General features: G+C 46.8%; 1 protein-coding gene across 2 annotated transcripts in view; it reads left to right on the top strand.

Moving 5' to 3' along the window:
• Positions 1–23,524, top strand: part of LIN7C (lin-7 homolog C, crumbs cell polarity complex component) — a 387,889-nt gene that overhangs the window by 73,444 nt on the left and 290,921 nt on the right. Inside the window, exon 1 of one of the 2 annotated variants that reach the window (XM_069623513.1) lies at positions 1,475–1,698. The exons of the other annotated variant lie outside the window; for it this stretch is intronic. Coding sequence (XP_069479614.1) covers positions 1,689–1,698 — 10 coding nt within the window. The 5' untranslated portion in view covers positions 1,475–1,688. Of the gene's footprint in view, positions 1–1,474; positions 1,699–23,524 lie in introns of those variants that run through there. 2 annotated transcript variants of the gene reach the window in all.

Raw genomic sequence — 23,524 nt, 5'->3', positions numbered from 1 at the left:
ACAGGGGTTCGGTTCCTGGATGATCCTCATTGCTCCGGCATTGGCTCGGAGGACGTGGTACCCGGACCTTCTGGACTTGTCCATCTGCCCTCCATGTCGTCTTCCCTACCGAGACGATCTGCTCTCACAGGAGGGAGGAGTCAGGTTCTCCATCCAGAGGTCAGATCCCTCAACCTTCACGCTTGGCTTCTGAAAGGTTGAGGTATAAGGATTGGGACCTCCCTGAAGACGTGATGGAGGTGTTGCTTTCAGCCAGATGGCCGGCAACGAAGTCCCTGTACCATTGCCATTGGAGGAAGTTCTGGTGCAGGGTTCAGAATTTGGATCCTTTTTCATGTGACATTCCTGTCGTTCTGTCTTTTTTGCTTTCTGTGGCCCACAAGGGCCTACAAGTGGGTACCATTAAAGGTTACCTGGCGGCGCTGTCTATATTTAAGCGCTCGTCTGAGGAGTGTTCTTATTTTAAAATCCCTTTGATTTCTCAGTTTCTGAAAGGGCTCACTAATGTGTTCCCTCCGTCACCTTTCCAGGTGCCCGGTTGGGATCTGAACCTTGTTCTCAAGTTTCTTATGGGTGCTCCCTTTGAGCCTTTGCATTCTTGTCCTTTGAGACTGTTAACACTTAAATCTGTGTTTTTTAGTTGCGGTCACTTCCGCTCGCAGTGTGAGTGAGTTACAGGCACTTTCAGTTAAGTCACCCTTCACTGTGTTTCATAATGACAGGGTTGTCCTTAGAGTTCGTCCTTCCTTTCTTCCGAAGGTGGTGTCGGAATTTCATTTAAGCCAGAAGGTTATTCTTCCGGCATTTTAGCCTCCTCCACATCCTGCTAAGGAAGAGAGGCTCCACAGGCTGGATCCTAGGAGAGCTTTAAGCTTCTACATTTCCCGCATGTCCCGGGTCAGAGTGGACGATCAACTCTTTATTGGTTACGCTGGAAGGCGTTTGGGACAAGCTGTTACTAAGCAGACTTTGTCTCGATGGATCATCTTGGCAATTTCCGAATGTTATCGCTTGGCGGGTAAGGACCCTCCGGTAGGCTTACGGGCCCATTCTACCAGGGGTATGGCTGCATCTACTGCCCTGCAGAGGGGTGTTCCCATTCGTAATATCTGTGATGCAGCCACCTGGGCTTCGGTCCATACTTTTGTACGTCGCTGCTGCCTTGATTCTATCCGGGGGCAGGATCTGGCCTTTGGCAAGGCGGTCCTTTACTCTGCAATTTGATTGGGCATTCTAAATTTCTATATTCTAAATTCTTTTCCCTCCTCCTTACGTTGGTACTGCTTTGGGTGTCTGTCATAGATATGGAATACGTCGGAGGACCCAATCCCCTCGAAGAACAAGTTACTCTCTTAACTGGTAATGCTCTTTCGATGGGATGGTCCGACGACTAACTCCATATCGCTCCCTCCCTACCCCGCTACAGAATTTCTTATGTGATAGCAGCTTTCGTTTCCGCAAGGCTTTCTGTGGTCATACTGGCAGAAGATTGGTGCCACACGTTCTGTGAAAAAATTACAACTGAGGCTACGGCGTCCTACTTATAACATCGGGTGACGTTGGCCGTCGGAGGAGGTCCTCGAGGACGGCGTATTGACGTAGACGCCGAAAGAGTTTCCGAAGCAGCACAGCTGTGGTGATTACTGTCATAGATATGTAATACGTCGTCGGACCATCCCATCGAAAGAATGTTACCAGGTAAGAGAGTAACTTGTTCTTTCACAACAGTGTAATTTGTAGGTCTCTATACATACCTGCTGGTACTGTTGGGCGAAGTTCGGAGGAGTAAGGCAGAGTGGAGTATTGGCCACATTTTGATATTTTGTTAAGTAGGGTCTTGAAGGTGCGAAATATACGATGTGGTGGTGGGGGAGGGCAGGGGGGGTACAGTCTTATCTGTGTTGTTGACATGGTCCAGGGACTGGGTGCTGTTAACTTGTTCCGGGGATAGGGTGCGTAGCAAGAAAAGGCAGGTTTCTTAGCCCTTTTCCTCTCTGTTCTGTTCAAAATGCATGCAACTAATTTTCCCCAACATTAAATGATCTAACTCATCACTCTTTACACCAACAGTGCACAACACATTCCAGTTTCCAATTTCCATTGTTTGTATTGTGAGTCTACTTGCATTTTAAACGCTACACTGCAGCTGTCTGACAACTACGTGTATTTTTGACTTTTCAGTCCCCACTTAGACACAGATACACTAATATGAACTATTTCACTTGTATATGGGTGTGCTTAGAATGTGTACTTCTTACTTGTATACACTTTGTATGAAACGTAAAAACATGACTAGATTGCCTAGCCAGTATGCTTTGTGATGAACTTAAATTAAAGAGTCATACCTCTAGCAAAAGATAGTAAAATAATTAGGGCTGACTGGGTAGCGGAAGCGTCCTTGGAGACGATGCAGGAAAGAAAATGGGGTTCTGATCATAGTCACTGGAAATGGTAAGATTAAGATTTCCTCGGCTAAGCAGGACATCCAACAAGGGTGGGTCATTGCTTACATCAAATATAATTCATCTGGCTTCAATTTTATGTATATATGTATTTTTTCATTTATAAAGCATACTAAGCCCGTGGGCATCAAGGCACTGTACAACCAGTTACACATACGAAAAAAAAGAGATCATAGGGTCCAGAGTACAATGTTAGTGTTCAGGTCAAGTTTATGCATCCCACCGTGTATAGTTATGCAAAACGCAAGGTTTTTAGTGATGATTTGAATACCCAGTAGGATTTCTCCACGCTCAAGGATTGGGGTGGGTGGGGTGAGAGTTCCATTGGTTTGCTGCGAAGGTGGGGAAGCTGGCACTATCCTCTTTGCAGCGTTTGAATTTGGGTTGCAATTGTTTGTTGCTGTAGGCTGCTCTGTGCCGTCTGATAGACTGATCCCTTATGATTTTCTGGGTGAGATAGGAAGGGGGTACTGTGGAATAGACATCTATGCATAATATTTAAAGATGATGATTGGGAGCCAGTGGATATTTTTCCTGGCGGCAGAGATATGTTCGCGTCTTGGGATATTCATTGTTGTGTATCACCTGTAACTTTGCAATGTTCTTGCAAGAAGTGACCGAAAACATGGTGTTGCAGTAATCCAACCTTGAGCCTATGATTGCCCTGGTAATAGTGAGTTGCTGGCCTGGGAGAGGAAGGACCTTGCAGTGTTAATCAGCTTAGTAGTATGTGCTGCAGACGAAGCAATAGGATTCACTTGTCAGAGGGAGAGAGTAGAGTCAAGGTAGATGCCGAGGGCTTTCACTGAAGGTGAAACACGGATTTGGATGCTGTCAATGAAGGAGGAATATTGGGCAAATAGGTTCTTGATTGTGGCTGCCTACACCCCCACCAGGAGGAGCTCTGGCTTCCGGCGAGAAGAATGCTACAGTGGTCAAGTGCTGGCAGAGGATCTGGTGATCAACCAGATCAAATGAAGCCGAGAATGTAGGAGGAGGGGGCAGTGCTTACCTGATCTCATCCAACTGTTAATATAAATCAAGTAGGGCAGATGCCGTAACGTGGCCTGGCGTAATCCAAATTGTCTTACTCCCAGGATGTGGTGGGTTTCCAGAAGTTGTTGGATCTTGATCCATGCAGCTCTGTCCAGAATTTCTAAGAGGAAAGCGGCAATTGCTGGATCAAGAGATGTTCTTTTGATCAAGGGGGAAGACCCATGCTTCTCCGAGGTTGGCTGGCACTAGGCCTGAAGAAAATGAAGCATCGATGAATTTAGTGATGAAAGGGGATCAGTATGTCTGCAGAGTCCTTTATGACTGGTGCAGGGTAAATGTCGCCTTTTCATCTGGATTGCTTCAAACTTTTGAGAATTGATGCTACTACAGTGTGTGTGATCGTGGTGAAATAAAACAGTGGGGGGAGGGTTAGTGTCAGGCGTAGACACTGTCAGGAGTGGACAAGGGGGGGTAGCTTTAGACTTGATCATGGCTAGCTTATGGCACATTTTTTGGTGTAACGTCTCCATCTTCTCCAGCATTGCTGTTGGGGTTTTCACACAGCAGGCCTCATCTTTGACAATGGTGGTAGGAGGAGTGGCTGGGGATTCGAATTCCCTCCGGATTGTGAAAATCTCACTAGTGTCTGATTTTGTGTTGACAATTCTCCAATTATAGATGGCTGATTTTGCTGAGATGATGGCTTACGTGTATTGTTTAGCTGCTCTCGCAAATGTCAATTTAAGTGATGCTGATGGCATTTTTTTCCCTATTGGCTTCAGCCAAGTGTTTGGTTTTTATGAAGTTCAGTGAGTACTGGGGTGTAACAGGAGTTGCCATGTTTGACTTTTTTGCCTTATCTAGGTGCGAGTAGGGCAACTGCATTAACTGCTGTTGTAAGGGTACTTGTGTCGAGGTCAGCTCATATGGATGGGTTGTTGGAAAGCAGGTGTTGGGGTTGGAGTGCTTGAAGGAGAGGTGCAATGCTGTCCCTCGTGAGATTTTGTGAGCTGCATGTCCAGGTTGAGAGCAAGGATGGACAAGCATGTGTGGTGATCTCAGGGGGCGAGATAGTAAAGGGGACTATATGATGGCGGTCAGACCATGGGCAGGGCATGAGCAAGGATGGTTACCTGGCAGTTGGAGTCAGCAACCCAGTCTAGTTTATGACCTTTTATGGGAGTAGGATTCTGGACGCAGTGTCGGAAGCCAAAGGCACTGAGCAAGTTGGCTACTGTAGATGCATGCATTTCCGACAGGTCGTTAAGATCCAGGTTCAGGTCCCCTACAAGGATAATTCTGGAGGTGGGCTTAATGTTGGCTCCCACAGCATGAGTGAGGTCCTCTTCGAACGTGAGGATAGGGCCAGGGGGTTCGGTAGACAACAAAGATGGTCATGATGTCCGTGTGTGACAGCAACACCTTGACACAGAGGAGGATACAGTTGTCTGCCATGGGTATTGTGGTATGTCTAACGCCACGCCGTTGCCTCTAGCAAATGTTCTGGCAGTCCTGTATATGACATGTTACTTGACATCCCTTCCAGGTAAGGCTGGGCCAGCAGAAGGGTGCAGCCAATTTTCCGAGACAAGAAATCTAGGGTATTGCTGCTGATTAGGTTGTTTATGTCAAGGGCATGTGCTGTAATGGATGTAGCATTTATCAGGTCCCCTGTTAGGCACTTGGTTTGTGTGTCTATCCTGTTGTGTGCCGATGGTGTGTTGGTGCTAAGGTTTGAGGGAGTCTGTTTACTTTTGAGACCTAAGAGGGCCTTCCCCTTTGGGTTTGGGGATTTCAGAGAGTTTACAAGACTGTGGCTGGATGCCTTTAGGAGGTAGGGTGGTCTGTACTTTGCGTCTAGGCCGGGTTTGTGGGATGTTTGGTTTGGGAGAGGAGAAAATCCTGTCGGGTCTTGGGGAAGCAGCGGGATAGGAGCGTTCGCCCAGACAGCTGTTTCTGACCTGACTAGTTTGAGGGCGAGATGTGGCTGGGGCACGGCAGGTACTGAGCTGAGCCTACTTTTTCGGTGTGCCCGACTCATGGCAGGAGAGTCATGGCAAGTAATGGCAGTGCGATGTTGTGCAACTGGTCTGATGAACCTCAGATGGGTAGTGCTGTAATGTCTGATTAGATGAGTGGGTTCTTGGAAGGGGCTGCTAGCCGTGGTGCGGAGGTGGTGTGTTTGAGTAGGTGGGCGATACCGGGGTATGGTTAAAGGTGGCATACAATGGGTCGGTGGTGCAGGCAATGTAGGGCCGGCTGGCATTGCAGCCTGAGGTGAGAGGGCAGCCAAGTGTTTGTGTGGGCCTTGGAGGCGAGTGGGGGCTGAGTTATCTTGTCTGTGGAGTGGTTGGAAGCAGGCAGGGCCCCAGGCTGGGTCAGTTGGGGTAGGCTGAATAGCCAATGCAGGGTTGGTTGGTTGGTTGGTTGATGGAGTGATGTGTGATGCTGGGTTGGGCTTAGGCTGGACAGTCCCAGTGGATTGCAAAGTGCCCGGTGCGTGAAAGGGCATGCTGCCTAGCATATAGGTTGGGGCGCTGGCATTGGTGCAAACATTGTAAAGCCGTACAGTGGGTTTGTGCAGTTGGCAGTGAGTGGGTGTCTGGCATCAGTATGGGTAGTTGTGGCGGCTTCGCATGACGCACTGGCTTCATCATAGGCATTTCTAGGAATGCGGGGTGGCTGGAAGGCTGTGCCGGCGAGCAGGATGAATCGGGAGGTGTTTGGGGGTCAATGTCATTAGAGCAACTTGAGCAAACAATACTGCAGGCGCAATGGGGCCAGAGACCTCTATATGTATTATTGGCTTAGCTGTCTGGTCACGGCCACTGGCAGAGGCTTCGAGCGATTGTTGGGTCCTTCGGTTCATGGAGGGCAAGTAGTTTGGAGCGGGAGGCTAGGCAGTGCTCCCTGTGGCCCTTTCGTCCCGGACAGGCACAGATAGGCATCCTTGGAGTCTGGCATTCGAGGACGTCCGGCTCCACCAGTCGGCTCTGCTGATTGGAGCATTTTAGTTTACTGTTGGGCCAATCCACGGCCATCTGCCTTGCAACAGCGTTATCGGTTTCCTTGGAACCTAGGAAAGGTTCCATTGCGATTCTTATTGCAGCGTTGGCCACGTTTGGAAGCGTTAGGCCTGCATTGGGATCGCTGTGCCTCGGTGCATTTTGCCAGTCCTCTGGTGTATTGGAGAACTGTGGGGCAGCTCCTCTTCGTTGCTGGTGCTGGGGGCTAGTCCTCGGAAGGATGAAACGCTGAGTTGACCCTGCCGGGATTCGAACGTGCCACAGCAGGCTGGGCACAGAGGTCAAATATTTCTATTCCAACAGTTGTGCTCTAGAATAGACTAGACTACTCGCAGTATCTCAGTCAAGGACACGTTTAAAGCCACTAATTGGGGCAGAGCAATCTCCCAGAGGAACCACAAAAATTACATCAATAAAAAGCAAATGTACACCTTTTTGTAGCTGAATAGAAAAGTTTACAGTGACCTGTTTGGTCCACTGACAACAAATGCTCTACGAGTTAAACAAAACCAAATCGGAACACAATCCAAGGTGAGGGAGTTGGCAAATGCTTAGCCCTACTATTAAGCAAAAGTAAGCGAGTGCTCCCAAAGCCCCGGCCCCTGACTCAAATTGGAAATCCCTAAAAAGGAAAAAGGTATGTGGAAAGCTTTTGATCTATCAAAGGTACACTTGCCCATTTTGCAGAGCCCACAGCGGCACTAGGATAGCCGGATGTGTTATGAACTTACAACACACTGCGTTATTCTTGCATGTATCTTCTGAGCAAAATAATCTGTACATAGGCACTATATCCCATCCAAATAGGCACACAATTGGTAAGTAAAAAATACTTTATTTCTATTTTACAAGAATACAAAAAGTTAAAACATCAATAAAAACCAGAATACGATGAGTTACATGTGTTAATGTTTACTTTCCACACTATCAAACACTGTACATAAAACGATCGGACAATTTATGAACAATGGAATCCTAAATTAATTACATCAAGGGTGTAATATTCCTTAAATGCATAATTACGATGGTCGGTGAATTTGATCTACCCGATGAAATCTGATTACAAAACATGTTGCCATACAAGGGTCTAAAATCAACAAGAAAAAGACCCATAACGTTCACTTAAACCTTCCTAAGCATGGTACAACCAGTTTGTAACGAACCCTTTCCAACCAGTTCCTGTCGTTGCACAATCCACATATCCTAGCCTCCCTGGGAATATTCAACCTTGAACAGAGCATCAGTAGCAAAAGCAGTCGATTAAAAAACATAGTAGCATGAAGAAAAAAACGTTAAATATTTTTGTGGCTTGTGATCTCAATAATATGGTCTTCATAACATGTTTGTTTCAGATACATATTCTATATTATTACTCTAATATCATAACATAGCTCGTTTCTGAGTAATTGTAGAAGTTGGCAAACGTCAATCGGGTGTCTAGTCAATTTCTATATGGAAATTGTGACAAACTTCAATAGAAGCTGCTATTATAGGGTAATTAGCACTTTGAAAAGCACCACCTAATATACTTAAAAAGGTGCAGTTTTCTGTTCTATATTTTTTATAAATGGAATACTATGCCTAAGTTTGATGCGAATGGGATGAGTGCCAATTCCACTCTTCTACCTAAATAATCTATCGGATCATACCTACCATCGGCAAGCGGTTTGGAAGACATAATATGGAGCTCTACTATTCATCAAGAATAGGCTAAATAATACTGTGTTGATGCTTAGATTATAACAACCAACATACCTTCTATAATGAATTCGCATTTGTGTCTCGCATAAATCCCCTCATTTTAAGGAATTGCATGACATTTAAGGTGTTCTTTTATTTTACTACTCGATTGCGAGATTATTGCTGTGTCTACTGCTTATACATGCTCCCCACCCCCAACAAAGTACATATAGTTTTCAACTGTGTGTAGTGGTTGTCGCTCCACAAACACCATTTCTGAAACTCTAATGTGTTTAGTATGCAACATCGTGATTTTTGTTTTTGAAAAATGAATCTTGAGAAAATGTGCATGTGTTTTTGAAGGCCAATTGGAGTTTGGTCCACGAGGGTTCGAAATTACTGGTGGCTATTCAGCTCCTGGGTATAACAGCAGCTACAGGGGGCTGCTTTTGACTCCCCGGCCAACCTCTGGCACACAAATATACAAATCTAACATTTTATGCGTCTGTGGATTTCTGTAAAAGGTTTTACAGCAGAATCTGCAGAAGATATTTGGAGCATGATGGTCACATGAACCAGCCACAAAGTTTGTATCATAATATGTATTGGTTCCTCATTCTGTAACAGAAAGAGAAAGTGAGTTAGGTGCCATTACAGAAAAAGAGGTGGCATTCGAGCTTTAAAAAAAAAAAAAAACTTTGCCAGTAATGGGACCTGCAACAGATTGATGCAGTAAACGGATGTGGTGAACGAATTATGGATGTAGCAGCAAAGGTAGGTAGTGACCAAATGAGTGGCAGCAGCAAGGCCGAAAGAGAGGAATTGAAGGAAGCAGTCTGCAACAGCGATAATGACGGAACAACGTAGGGATAGAAAGAAGGGTTTATGGCATTTTCATTTTTGGGTGCATGCCACAGTTTGGAAAATGCAATTTTATAGTAATCTTTCAGGCACTTCTTAGTGGCTATTGGGATGTGTGCATCACCCAATTTTGAAATGCTAAAGAAATTTATTTTTTTCAATCTCCATCTTGTGTACAGATTTTTTGTTGGTTTTTTTAAAGTCCTATATTATTTGTATACCATCCTGAAAACTCATTCATGCAACTTTAATAGCTACTGGTTCATGAATTTCGACCTCCTGTCCAATATGTTATGTTGTTTTGCATTTGTATAGCGCCTTATGTATCATTGGTATGATCTCAAGGCGCTGGTAGGTTGAACGCCCTCGGGAACCGCAGTTCAAGTCAGTTGAGAGAGAGAGAGAGTTGTAAACTGCGTGGGCTCATCAGGTATGTGTGCAGCTGGTGTGGTTGTTGCATGATAGCTGCTTCTTAGCGGTAGGTGTCGTGCTGAGATCAGTTGAATGTGTTCAGTCTGGAGGGGGGACATCCAGACTGAGGTTTGGCTGCGATAGGCCTGAGGAGACGCCTAAGGTAGCCAGTATGTGCTAGCTAGCTGTGTTTCATTAGGATGATGGGTAGTTTGATGGGTCATGTTAGTATTAGAACAGCTTTACCGAATGTGTCATGGTACGGCTGTGTTCTAGTTGAATGGTGGTATGTAGGAGAGAGTAAGCGTAGTAGTGTGATATTGTGGTAATCGGTTAGTGTATGCGACCAGGCACACTCAATGATGTTGGGAATACCGTCTAGATTCAATATTGGCACAGTGATGGTAGTAGGGCACACTTTCTAAGTTCAGCTTTAACACAGTGATGCTATTCGGGCACATTTTCTAGATTAAACTTAACCCAGTGATGCTAATGGGGCACACTTTGTAGATTCAACAGTAACACAATGACGCTATTAGGGCACCTGCTATTTATCACAATTGTGTCTAAATGTGGTACATGCGATCTTTCGGAATTCCGTCTAAATGTGGTGCATGCTGTTTTTCACAGTTCCAACTAAGAGTGGGACATGCTATCATTCATGCTATCATTCACAATGCACCAAAGTTAGGGTATGCTACCACTCATAATTCTATCTAGGAGAGGCATATGCTAGCATGCACAATTCCGTCTAAGTGTGGCACATGCTAACATTGTTACACCCGTCTCAATGTGAGGCTGGCTAATTTTCACTATTGTCTCTGGGAGTGCCACTAGTTGGTAATGCAAGTATGTTAGAATGTTACGCAGGGCAACATTTACAGTCCAGCGTTGAATTAGGTTGGCGCTCGTATCTCTCTAGATGTGCATGGTGTAATTCTTTGGCAGTTTACGTTATGAGAAGGTAAGGTAGAGTGGCAGGGGCTTTCTGGAGTAGAGTAATTGCTCTACACCCCACCCATGCCACGCTTAGTTTTGTTGGCGTCTGTCCACTGCTGACACCTGCAGACATGTCTTGGAGCCACCAATGTAGGAGCCGCCCTTTGCCTAGTGGCCCTTAGCCACAGGGGCTGCTGGGCAGAGGGCTGCCCTGGGGAGGTGGCTTAAGAGTACTGAAAGAGCCAATCTGTGTGAGGGGGGGTGGGCAGGGAGGAGGGAGGGAGGGTGGGAGGAAAGAAGGAAGGGAGGGAGGGAGTGAGGGAAGGGGAACCGGGTGTCATGATGCCTACCCCCGGAGCACCAGGCCAGGCCCAGCTCCCCCGGGAGCAGGCATCATGCCCCCCGGGTAAAAGCCCAGCTGCCCCTTATAGGGGCTCTTTGGACTCTGTCCTGGCGCCACAGGCGCCAGGCTCATAAAGGAAGGTGTTTTGTGCACTTACCTGATGCAGACCATGCTGCAAGATTCAGGCCTCCCTGAGACCTGAAAGGGACTATTTTTTCATTGGGAATATTTTGCCAATAGGGCGTGGCCAGGGAATGATACTTACCTGGAACTACTTTGGGGGCTATTTAAGCCACGCCCAGACAGTAGCTCATGCTTCGCGTTGTTCTGCATCCAAGCAGCTGAACGCTCACCGTGTCTGCTCCTGCATCTGGTCTCCAGCCACGCCCGCCTCGATCCTGGAAAACCTGTAAGGAAAGAAGAGAAAGGTGAAAACCAAGAATTTTTATCAAACTTCTTACCTGCATCCGGAACCTTCACGCCAGCGTTCCTGAGAAAAGACTTTCATTTAAAAGCACTGCGTTGCTCGCTGCAGCGCCGCGCTTCACTCACCTGTCCTCGGGAGTTCTTCTGGCTCCACCGCGACTGTCTGCACCGTTCGCCACATCTCTGCGCCTAGGGGAGAGAAGAAGAGACAAAAGGTGAGCAGAAGGAACATATGAGGAAAGCCTAATTTTCCGCCATAATACTTACCGGTCTTCTGTTGGTGGATCATTCCTCATTTCGGGTCAGCGCTGCTTCGTTGGCAGGTACCGCACCCCGGCCCCTATGGGGAAAGGACAAAAGACATTACTGGAGGAATATAAAGACATTAAGAGGGATCGCCCCCATCGCTAACTCACCTGAGTTTACCATCGGCAAGTCAATCCCTCAACGCGTCGCCTTCATTCTGCACCTGAAATAAAGGACAGATCACAGCTTAGGAAGGCAACAGAAAAGGAGGCTCAACACTTGAACTTTTGTAATCTTCATACTTACAGCGTTCCGCTCGGAAAAGTCAAGTGGATTTTGCCAACGCCATTCTGAAAACCAGTGAAGTAACTGGACAAACACACGCCCCTGCACCAGAAGCAGGATGGAGAGTTCATCCTTTCAAACCATAAGGTGAGCTTCAACCGGGGATTTTCGGAGGAAGTTAGAGAAGAATGAAAGGGGGTAGGGGGGAGCAAGCACACTATTCTGCAGACTGTTAATCCCCTTTCTCATCTGCAGAAGGATATTCCTACGGGACAGACAAGCAAGATTTGAGGGCCCTGTTCAGTCGGTGTTCCGAGTTCGGCGCATCACGCTCGAAGAGGCCACAGCAACCCAGACCAGACCAGCGCCTCTGTGGGAGTCAGGTGAGCGTTACACTGGGAGCACAGGATCATTGGGGACAAAGACAGGGGCCAGGGGGGCAAACGCGAAAAATTGAGCCACGGGGCTGAGGGTCCCAGGAGTGCCACGCTGCAACTGCATCCAGCAGTACAATGGGGCAATAGGGACCAATCGGGCAACGGGGCGGGCTGGGAGGCGGGCGGCTGAAACCAGGAAGCTGGCCCAGCCATGGAACAGGGCTCAAGACATGGCGCACACGGTCAACAATGCCTAAAAAAAACCATGGGCAAATCAGGATTGCGTGCTCAGGGGCAGGAACACTCGCCATACGAGGAGGCCGCGAGATGTGAAAGCGCTTCGATCCTCTACGTTCTACAACTGCATCCAGCAGTACAAAGAGCAATGGGAAGTGCTGGTTGACAAATGGAAGAGCAGATAAGACTACCGTTATGTAATTAAGGTGGCAGTTTATGGTGATTTGCTGTTAGGCCTAGTTTATAGTTGTACTTCTTAGAATTAATAAAGGAAGTAAATAAATTGTAGGAGGTAATTGTTTTGAATAGGGGATGAATTTAAAGATGTTATGGCTTTGAAGTAAGAAAAGATTAAAATATAAATTGTGTTTGGGATGGTCTGGGGCGACGTATAGTTCAGGATGGATGTTTGGATGTATATAGTTATAATTATCCATAAATCTGCCTAGCCATAAGATATGTGCAGAGCATAGGCTGGGGTGGGGTGGGGAATATGTTAACCAATTCTAAAGCTGGGTACCGATCTCCTATATATAGATTGCAGAGCATGGGTGCAAGTAAACATCTGTGCTTCATACCTCCCATTGTGTTTTGTGTTCAAGTAATAATAGAAAATATAATGGTGCTGACCATCCCCTTTTTATCCAATGAGCCAATAGTGGCATCACTGGGGTATTGCATGTTGTGGAGCATCCTTAGCTAAAACCTGTTTGGCATGGATATAATGTTACTCTGACATACCCGTTGTGTTAGCTGCTTAAGCAAAATATTGATCAAGACCTTGCTAGATGAATCTAGCATAGCCAATAGCCTGTAATTAACGGGTTAATCAGTCACCCTTCTTATGCACAGGAGTTGCTACGAATTCTCATCTATCCGATATGCAATTATATGGCAAATATGAACAATTGATGTAAAGGTTTGGACCATAGCAACGGATTCCTTTTTAATAACTGCTAGCTAGCTCATCTTCTCTTGGAGCAGTGGGTTGTAAAACTAATCTAGATCTTCACTATTCCTCAGATAATCAATCTGAGTAATACCTTGCCCTTAGGATATTGCTGCACAATAAGTATCTGCAAACCTTTCCCGAAGGTGCGTTAACCATCCTTCAGTCATCAGATTAAGCTTCTGCATATCAGTGATTCGTTTACGATCTCTAATCAAGCTCCACAATATTTTTTTTAATCATGGCTCTTTTGTACATTTAATACATGTTCTACGGCCTAGTAGCCTATTGCGGTAATGCATTTTTGGCAGTGTTAGTTGTTTGCCAAATAAGACAATTGAACATGAGATGCCTTTTTTTAAAAAAAAATGATTTGGTGTCTATCTCGCAGCATAGTAGTTAGTACACGTTTGTGTTGTGCAATTTCTGCATCATACATCGTATAGTTAACTACTTGCTCATCCACGTGTACATGTTTATTTACAACCTCGCTGCGGCTTTGCATTAGTGTATGAATCCAACCCTAATTATGGGCAAAGCAACTCATAAATTAGTTTATAAAAATTGACTAGTAGAGTTTGCTAATTAAAATGTTCTTGATTAGCAACGAACTTCTTTGGCAATTTTGTACTAATCTGTTCAATGTCATGTCACCAGAAGTTTTTTGTACCGAAGACAGAACTACTTGGGGCACCCTAAATTACCCAGGGTAATCCAGACATGGATACCTTATTCACTGTGCTTAGAGAGGCACAGCTTCACTTCACTGATGAGGCCCGACTAGGCCGAAACAAGTGTCTGGGGTGGCTGTTATTATTCTTGTTCAGAGGCGAATAGCCTAGCATGTGGGTGGGACAAAAACTGATATGCAAATGGGTATTTCTCCTCTGTGAAAGGGACAGTGAACTAAAACGTGGTTGCAGACCCTCCTGAGTGGGCACCTTCACATAGAACAGGTTATTTGGTAGTGTTATTTCTCGGTAGAGGGGCCCCCAGACCGTTTGTGCATGATAAGATAGAATGCAAGGAGTTTGGGATCGGCTCATGGGCTGAGCACCAGTTGCTCAGATGCATGCAACCAGCAGGTCACAGAACTAGATTTTCCATCAAAACCATTCTGCCCTGTGATCGTGTAAATTTCCAAAACTGTTGACTTGTGAATATCATGCACCTTCCCCTCCAAAATAAAATCTAGTTAACACTATGACATTTAAGATGCACAAACCTAAACTTTACTGAACATCATGTAGACAATGCAGTGTTTTCTGTAGCAATGCTGTAATTATGCATCATGTAACAAATTCAATGTTTAGGAATTGTATTGCAGGTCTGTCTTTGAGGAAAATTAAGTTAACACATACTCATCTTTGCCAAACAGAATCTAGTTGGCTTAATAAAAGTATCATCCTGATCTGTTCTGGTTTGCAATAATTTGAAAAGTAAAGGACATTTTAGTGGAGGTGATGTTTTCTGCTACGCTGTCTCCATTAGCCCCTTTGAACTTTCAGTGTATAGATAAAAGAAGGTGGAGTGCCACGAAGGCAACGGATGAATGGAGGGCGAGCTGTGTTTTCTGTGAATAGGGTAATTTGAATCGTCAGCTATCCTTCACAAGTATTAATTTAATTAGCAATTTACACAATGACATAGCACATTTCTATGCAACGCTGAAGAGTCCTTTTCAATTCCTAATATAGGGCGATTTTTTTTTTTCCCCCCTCAATCCATCCATTTGAAATCCAAATCTGCCACTGTCCTGCTAGACCGCTCCCTTTTCTGTATACCCTAAACTGTCTCCTTCCTATGCATTTGGGTATAAATACCTGGCAAGCAGCATCATTAGTTCTCCGCCTCAAGAAATGGGAATCAAAATGGGACTGGAATATTCTGACTCTGGCAAGAACATTTGTGTTCCTGGTCACTTCATGTCTAATGAAGTTAAAATATCAAAATATTACATGATGCATGTGATTCAGATTTTCTCCTGAATCTTCTATATCCTGTTTCCTAATCTGACCAAAGGTTCAGAATGTTTAACTGAAAAGGCATTTTCCGATTGTCCTCTGTGAATGCATGTTTTTAAAAGATAGATTTTGGACATGCATACATTAAGTGATATGTTTTTCATTTTGGGTGGCTTGCTGCTCTAACAGAAACCTTCTGTTTGAACTTTACTTAAAAGCACAAATGGGTTGTCTTAATGGAACAGCTACATTCTTTATAAAACCTAATTTCTTCCAATGTCGGCGGTTAGAAGCATGTGTAGGTATCTGCTCTTTACGTTCAGATTACCTTAAGAGTACAACATCATGGATGTGGTTCTATTAAAGGGAAACAGTCCCGCTTACATGCATTTCTTGGAAATTAGAAACTCTACCCATTGTCTTCGATAAACGCAGGTTCTCTGCTTATCTTGTTCTGTTGGTGGTATGTTAATGGGCCCTGGACATTCTGTCTTTACCAAAGAACTGACCTGCACACACAGACCACTTTAGTTCAAACTTGTGACAATTTCAATGTTCTATGTAAATCGAAAATATATCAACAGATGAGGTGCAATCTAGAATGCATATCCTAACATGGCAAATTACATAACATTTTGCCATTTATCTTATGGAAGATGGCAGCACACCTTTTAGACTACATTATTTCATTGTCTTTAAAGTCAACAACGTAGCTCGTTTTCCTGTTACTTTGTTTTGTCTGTTTACATTAGCTACTTGATATTTCAATGCAAAGTCATATTCTGACCCGGAGTATATCTAATGGAGAGGAATATAGTTAATGAAATGATACCTGACAATGCCGGGGAAGAGAACAAATAAGGTGGCAGCTGATTTGAGACAGAACGAAGAGGCGCAAGGTCAGAGGCAGGGATTCCCACTAGAATGGCATTAGTTTTTTAATTGAAACATTTTAGGAGCAGAAAGGAGGTGCTTAGTGGTCTTGAAGAACAGAAATTACTGAATTTTACAGGCATTATATGGAATCAACAAGTGCAAGCCGCAGGGTCTAAATTGAGGTGAGCTACTTAGCTCCTGATTATAGCCTAGAAAAGCCTGGTTAGCTTCAAACCAACAGCTACCTGGAGCTACTTCTGGCTCCCAAGGCCAACTGATGACGAACAAGCACAACTACGTGAATTTAACTCTGTGCATTTGGGACAATCGATAAATGAACATTAGGACACATCTATGTGACATTTAAAGCATATGGGGTCATAAATAGTGTGTACAATTATGTTTGCATTTCATGTGGATGTTATATTTATGTGACGCTATATACTAAGTCTGCGTTCTGCAGTGGTTACTGCTGGTTACCCAAGAGCTGCTTGTAGCTCCTGCCTATCTAATCCTAATTTCGAGCACTGAAGCCGTAATGGGAGAACAGAAGGATCAAAAATGGCACCAAGATTGTGAGCTGATGCAGAAAAGTGAACTGAGGAGGGACGGGGGCAAGCAGGAGGGAAGGAAATGGAGGGACTGATGCAGAAAGAATTTATTATCCAGGCTACATAGCCTATGGCCCAGTAAGAAGGCTACTTTTAAATATGCTTTACACACAGTATATCACTATGGGGATGCAAATAGTTCAAGAGATGGAAGCCATTTCAGCCCCAGACCATGAAGAAAGTGTGCGTGGGCACCAGGTAGTAGGGAATTGCTGGGAAGATGGAAATCGCGGTCGCCTCAGTTGCATTGGGGTCGAAGTTTCAAGGCGTCATCCGACACTTCGACCAGGCTCATAGTGAAAAACCAGCAAATGGTGAAGATGGCTTGAATTCAGATTCCATGGGGATGTCACCGGAGTATCCGATTTCGTGGGGACTCAGAAATGATCTGCAGGCTCTCAGTGGAAGTGCTTGTGGATTTTGTGCTCCGGCAGTACCTCTGTTGTGGTGAAGGTTGACATTCGCAGATTGGTGAGGTCCCAGCGATGGAGAGAGGGAGACCACAAAGTTTCCAGCACCAAGACAAGAAGGTGCCCATGCAGATGCAGTAGCTCTTTCAACATATGGGAGGCAGTGGATGCAGCACCGAGCTTCAGATTTTTTTGGTTCACCAATCCAAGAAGGAAGGCACCTGTTTTAAGCCTACCCTTGAATTGAAGGCAATGGGTCGTAATACAGTGGTTAGCCTCCATCAGTGATGATTGGATCTAGTGGTTCTCATGAATGCAGAAGGGCGCCAGATCCCCCACCCTTCCGTACCCCATATTTAATCTGGGGAAGGCACTCGGCCCTCCAATGCTAGGGACCTGGAACTTTCAAACCGGTAGCAACAGCCTGTTATTCCACAATCTGCCCAGCAACCAACCAAAACATGGCTGGGATGTGATTTGGGGCCAGACATTGTAGAGTCACCCCTCAACGCTGACACCAGAAAAAATACAACACACCAGGGAAAAAGGCCCAGCATACCTCTTGCAAGGAGAACAAAGTTTATTCTCAAAAATGCAAATGCTTGCCAGCAAAGAACTCTGTTGCCGCAAAGCGCTCATTCGAAAACCGCATAAGTAATGGGTTATAAAGGTAGACGGTGTCACAAGTGATGTACATCACATAGATTACAAATCCAGGTAGCAAGGTGATGTCACCCTAACGCATATAGCCTGCTCCATATGGGATGCCAGGCGATTGGTTCCAACATCTTCTGTCCATCTTCGTGAGGATCTTCTTCTTCCATCATCGGATACAGAGGCTCTAATGGGCAGTTTAGTTACACAAGTCATTATTTCAGAGCTTCTACAGTGCACCTGTTACCAAAGACATGAGCGAAGCGGATACTTTAGAGGTTGTGTTCATTTTGCAGAACCGCTCCAATCCCAGATACGATGGCGCCTCAACTTTCCCATCTGCAGCTTAAATTTGTTACATTTTCCCCTGGCGCTTTGCAGCGCAAACCACATGAGCCAATGCTGGGGGCAGCCCATCAAAGCTCTGATCTTCTTGATCGATCGGCCAGTGTACAGTTTTATGGCCAGGGGTCTTGGGCTGGTCAGTGCACTCAAATGCGTGTTTCCTGTGCTCAGGTAGTCCCTGGCCGCTATAACTTAACCCCTTAAGTGCAACCGACGAGTCGGCTCGTCGGTGGCAGGCGCTCCAGGTTGCCACCGACGAGCCGGCTCGTCGGTTTAGGCACTCTGTTTTGCTCGATCCCTGCAACGCGGGGATCGAGCAAAACTGTAATCCAACCCCCGGGTTATGTGAGGGGTAGGTCCCCCCTCACTGCCAGGGGGCTGGATTACCTTCAGTTTCACGTCGGCATGCGTAACGTACATCGGCGTGAAACTGAAAGTAAATTCCCCGCAGCAGCCTTTTTCGGCTGCTGCTGGGAAGAGAGAAGGTAAGAGACCTTCTTGTTCTGCCTCGATCTCCGGCTGTATTTCAAGCCGGAGATCGAGACGGGTATTGTTGGAAAGGGGAGATCCTCCCCTTTCCAACAATAGCCATTGTGTGACATTGCTGCCCGCGAATCGGGTGCAGGCCCGATCCGCGGGCAGCAATGCCACTGGATCAATACAGATCCGTTTGTGACACGGGGGGAGGGGCGGCTGCTTCAAGTAAGCAGCCCTCTTTCCCCCCCCAGCCCCCAAAGCATGGGGGCACATGAACCCTAGGGGCAGATGACTGACCATCTGCCCCCAGGGAATGTAAAAAATAAAAATGATGGGAAAAGGGGGTGGGGGGCCACTAGCCACCATGGATGTTTTACTGATTGAAAGGGGGGGTGGCCCCCCCAACCGAAGTAGAAAGGGGGCACCCCTTGTAACCCTCCCTGGGGGCAGATATCTGCTCCTAGGAAGGGTCATCTGACCCCAGGGAGGGATGCATGAGGTGGGGACCTCCATTTGGGGTGGGTGGGGGGGGCGGGAGTGCCCCCCCCTGTTGCAGTACAACATTTGCTGCCAATTTAGGGTGCCCCTCAGCCCCCCCTAAAAAGCAGCCTACGATTTTGTATTTTTGTTTTGGGTACCCAAGTTCGCTTGGCGCAGATGGCCACATTAGTGTGCCAATCTGGCCCCAGGGTGCCCAAACCCTACTGCCCCATCTATTGGGGGTCCTGCCCCACCTTTTGTGGGCCCCTCTTTCCCCCCCCCACCCCAAATGGCTCCTCACCCACACTGAACGGAGGGGGGGACACCTCATGCAGCCCTACCTGAGCCTAGGAAGGACTGCATGATGTGCCCCCCCTCTCCGTTCGGTGTGGTGAGGAGAGGGCCACCACAAAAGGTGGGGCAGGACCGCCAATAGATGGGGCAGTAGGATTTGGGCAACCTGGGGGCAGAATGGCACACAAATGTGGCCATCTGCACCAAGCGAACTTGGGTAAACAAAAAAAAAAATCCAAAATCGTAGGTTGCATTTTAGGGGGGGCTGAGGGGCACCCTAAATTGGCAGTAAATGTTGTACTGCAACGGGGGGGTGGCACTCACCCCCCCCAACCCCAAATGGAGGGCCCCACCTCATGCAACCCTCCCTGGGGGCAGATATCTGCTCCTAGGAAGGGGCATCTGCCCCCAGGGAAGGCTGCATGAGATGCCCCCCCCCTGCATTTGGTGTGGGGGCCTAGAAGGTCACCCCCCATTATATCATAAAATTACCTGGCGGTTTAGGGTGCCCCTCAGCCCACCCTAAAGTGTAGTGTACCATTTTCCATTTTTTTCTTTGTTTACGAAACTTTGCCTTGGCGCAGAGGGTCACATTGGTGTGCCAATCTGGCGCCGGGGTGCCCAAACCTTACTGCCCCACCATTTTTGGGGGCCCTCCCCCCCACCCCAAATGGAGGGGGGTGTACTTCACGCAGCCGTTTGTAGGAGGACCAGGGAGGCATGTATGAGGTGCCCCTGCCACCCATTTGGGGGGAGAGGGCCGCCAAAAATGGTGGGACAGGCCCCCCAGTAGGTGGGGCAGTAAGGTTTAGGCACCCCGAGGCCAGATTGGCACATCAATGTGCCTCTCTGCACCAAGGGGAGTTGGGTTACCAAAGGAAAAAAGTGAAAATGGTGGAATGCTTTTTAGGGGGGGTGGAGGGGCATCCCAAGGGTCGGGGAATTTTCTAATGGGATGGGGCATTGACCCCCTCTTCCCCCTACCCGCAATGGAGTGGGTGCCATGTCATGCAGCCCTCCCTGGGACCAGATATCTGCTCCTAGGAACGGACGCCTGAGCCCAGGGAGGAGTGCAGGACAGCCCCCCCATCTGCCCCTGTGGAGGGCTAGATGAGATGGGCCGCCCCTCCAATTGGGGTGTGGGTGGATTCCCACGGGTGCCCTCTTTTGGGAAATGCATGGGGTTCCCTGTTTTCCTTGCTGGCTTCAACACCCTAGGCCCAAATCTGTAGTTTGCCCACATGAACATAATGGGCGGTGGCGAAATGCTTGGGGTTCCCAGCGGGTTACCCTTTTCCTTTTGCGCCCCTGGTAGGTGCACCGACTCATGTGAGGTACCTTTTTCGTCGGGACACGTGTGGGAATGCAAGAAGATATGACATCTGTTGTTGGCAAGGTGTTTCAGTGAGTGGACATAGGGAAATGTCTCTGAAATTGGCTGGAAATGAAGACAATTCTCAGACATTGTGCTCTGGCCACCCACCGAAACACACCGCCAACAACACATGGCCTACCCTCCCGCGTTCCCACACGTGTCCCGATGAAAACAGAACCTCACATGTGTGGGTGCACCTACTGGGGGGCGCAAAAGGAAAAGGGTAACCCCAATCCTTTCGCCACTGACCATTTTGTTCATGTGGGCAACCTACAGATTTGGGCCTAGGGTGTCGAAGCAGAAAGGAAAACCGGGAACCCCATGCATTTCCCAAAAGAGGACACCCTTGGGAATGCGCAGAGGTCTGACTTGCGCGAAGCGGCCCAGAATTTATTACCCAGAACCCCAGACAAAGTGAACATTGTGTTTTTTCCCCACCAAATATCACAATTTGTCAGGGATTGTGGCTAATAAATTCTGGGCCAATTTGGGCATATCATACCTCTGCAGATTCCCACAGGTGTCCTCTTTTCGGAAATGCATGGGGTTCCCTTTTTTCCCCGGTGGCTTGGACACCCGAAGCCCATATCTGTATGTTGTGCCAGTCGGCAGAGCGTCTCAAATTCCGGTCAGAAAACAGACTTGGGGTTACTTTTGTTTTAGGCTTTCCCCTTGGCGGCCAGGTAGGTGCACCCACACATGTGAGGTACTGTTTTCATCGGGACACCTCTGGGAACGTGGGATGGTAGGCCATGTGTTGTTGGGGGCATGTTTCGATGGGTGAGCCGAGCGAAATGTGCGGAAAATGCGTTTTTTTTTCCCCCCACATTTTGCACTTTTCGGGGGTGTCTGGGTAATAAATTCTGGGGCGATTTGGGCATATCATACCTCTGCGGATTCCCACGGGTGTCCTCTTTTCGGAAATGCATGGGGTTCCCTGTTTTCCCGGTGGCTTGGACACCCGAGGCCCATATCTGTATGTTGTGCCGGTCGGCAGAGCGTCTCAAATTCCGGTCAGAAAACAGACTAGGGGTTACTTGTGTTTTAGGCTTTCCCCTTGGCGGCCTGGTAGGTGGACACACACGTGAGGTACCGTTTTCATCGGGGCACCTGTGGGAATGCAGGATGGTAGGCCATGTGTCGTGTTTGTGTGGTTTTCATAACGTTTTGACCCATTTTCTGGTGGCCTTTGTTACACAACCCTTTCATTTCCCAAATGTGACCTATATTTAGTCGCTGCTTTAGGCACCATACACTTTTGTAACCTGCACAGGTCACCTACCCTTGAAAAGGTCTGCCTGTGCTTTTTTAAAAAATGTACTTGCCGTGAGCGTAAAACTCCTGTGTACCATGGCTCAGTGTTTGGCTTGTGGTATTGCTTGTTTTGTAAAACACTATAAAAAATGTGTGGTCTCCTACCTGCAAGAGTCGGAATGTAGCAAAGCATTGCTTTTCTCAAAATTCATAGAAACCATTGCTGTACCAAGCCAACCATGTCCAACACATACCTTTTTTTCGGTCATGTTCCCGCTTTTCCCCCAATCTATGGCAGTTTCCCCTACCTAGTTGTTGCCTGACCTACGCAAATCACCCCTTCCGAAACTTGGAATTTTGTCTACTTTTCAGAAATACTTGCCTTTCTGTCCTCCAATTCGGCTTTCCTACCCTTTTCTTACATTCCGTCCATGCATGTCCAATTGGCAAAAATGGCCAAAATCGCCTACCTCTCACAAAACGGTTGATAACCACATCAAAATATTTTTTTTCGTTTCCACTCAACCTGTTCTTGAAAGCCAGGAAATTGGGGAATTCAGCACAGCAAACCATTCGTTCCTAGCTCGTACAAAGAAGCCTGTGGTTTTTTTCCTTGTAAATCATTTTATTGGCATTTTTTGAAAAAACCCAACATTTTCGCCCTTTTTGCTTATTTTCTCTCTCCCCCTTACAGCAACCTAGGATTCCTGGGTGGCGTAGCGACCGCCTGCCTACATGTGGGAAAAAAAGGAGCCACATTTGGGCGAGATACCTCATGTAACAAAAAAGTTACAAGCCGTTGAATGGCCACATACCGAAATCGCCAAAAAAGGCCCTGGCAGTGGGGAGAAATACCCATGGCTCTTAAGGGGTTAAAGGGCTGTACTGGCGAAAGCTTAAAGCCCCCACCCCCCCTTCGCATAGGATAGCTCTTCACAGATCAATTCTGGCTCTCTCTTGGCCTTGCAGGGCACCTAACTTCTGGGTTACAGGCACTAATGATGAGACACAATGGAGAACTGGGTATCTCCATTGAATCGCCTTTCTGCAGGGCTGTGAGCAGAAAATGCACACACACCCTTCTAAGTCTCTGGAACGGATTAAGCAAACTGCCATAGTTGTAGCAATAGCCCTGGATTTCAAAATGGCATCTAACTTCTAAAATGAGTCTCAATCCACACATACTGTTAGTACCAAGTTTCACTATATTTCCACTGCAATTTCACTTCTACGGGTGCCCCCCCCTTCATTCTCTTTGCTCCCGCACAGCATCTCCTTCTACAACTGTCTTGTCCTAAATCGCAGAGTGGCCTCGGAGTTCTGCCCCTGCTCTCCAACAACATTTACAACCAGTTCAAGCACCAGAAGCACTGCCGGGAGTCCTGTACAGCTCTACCTTGAAAGTGCAGTCGAATGGCAGTCTGACTTGAGTGGGCTGGAAGGGAAGAAGGCCAGAAAGCAAGAGGGCACAAAGAAAAGGGCTTATACAACGAGGACCGTCCTTTGGAATATATTATACTCAACCAGGCATTATCGTGTATCAAAA

The sequence above is a fragment of the Ambystoma mexicanum genome, chromosome 11 (genome assembly GCF_040938575.1).
Source record: "Ambystoma mexicanum isolate Mex_15411 chromosome 11, UKY_AmexF1_1, whole genome shotgun sequence".
In the NCBI taxonomy this organism is placed as follows: Eukaryota; Metazoa; Chordata; class Amphibia; order Caudata; family Ambystomatidae; genus Ambystoma; species Ambystoma mexicanum.
The sequence above is the reverse complement of the archived record's forward strand: the minus strand, read 5'-3'. Positions and strand labels throughout refer to the sequence as shown.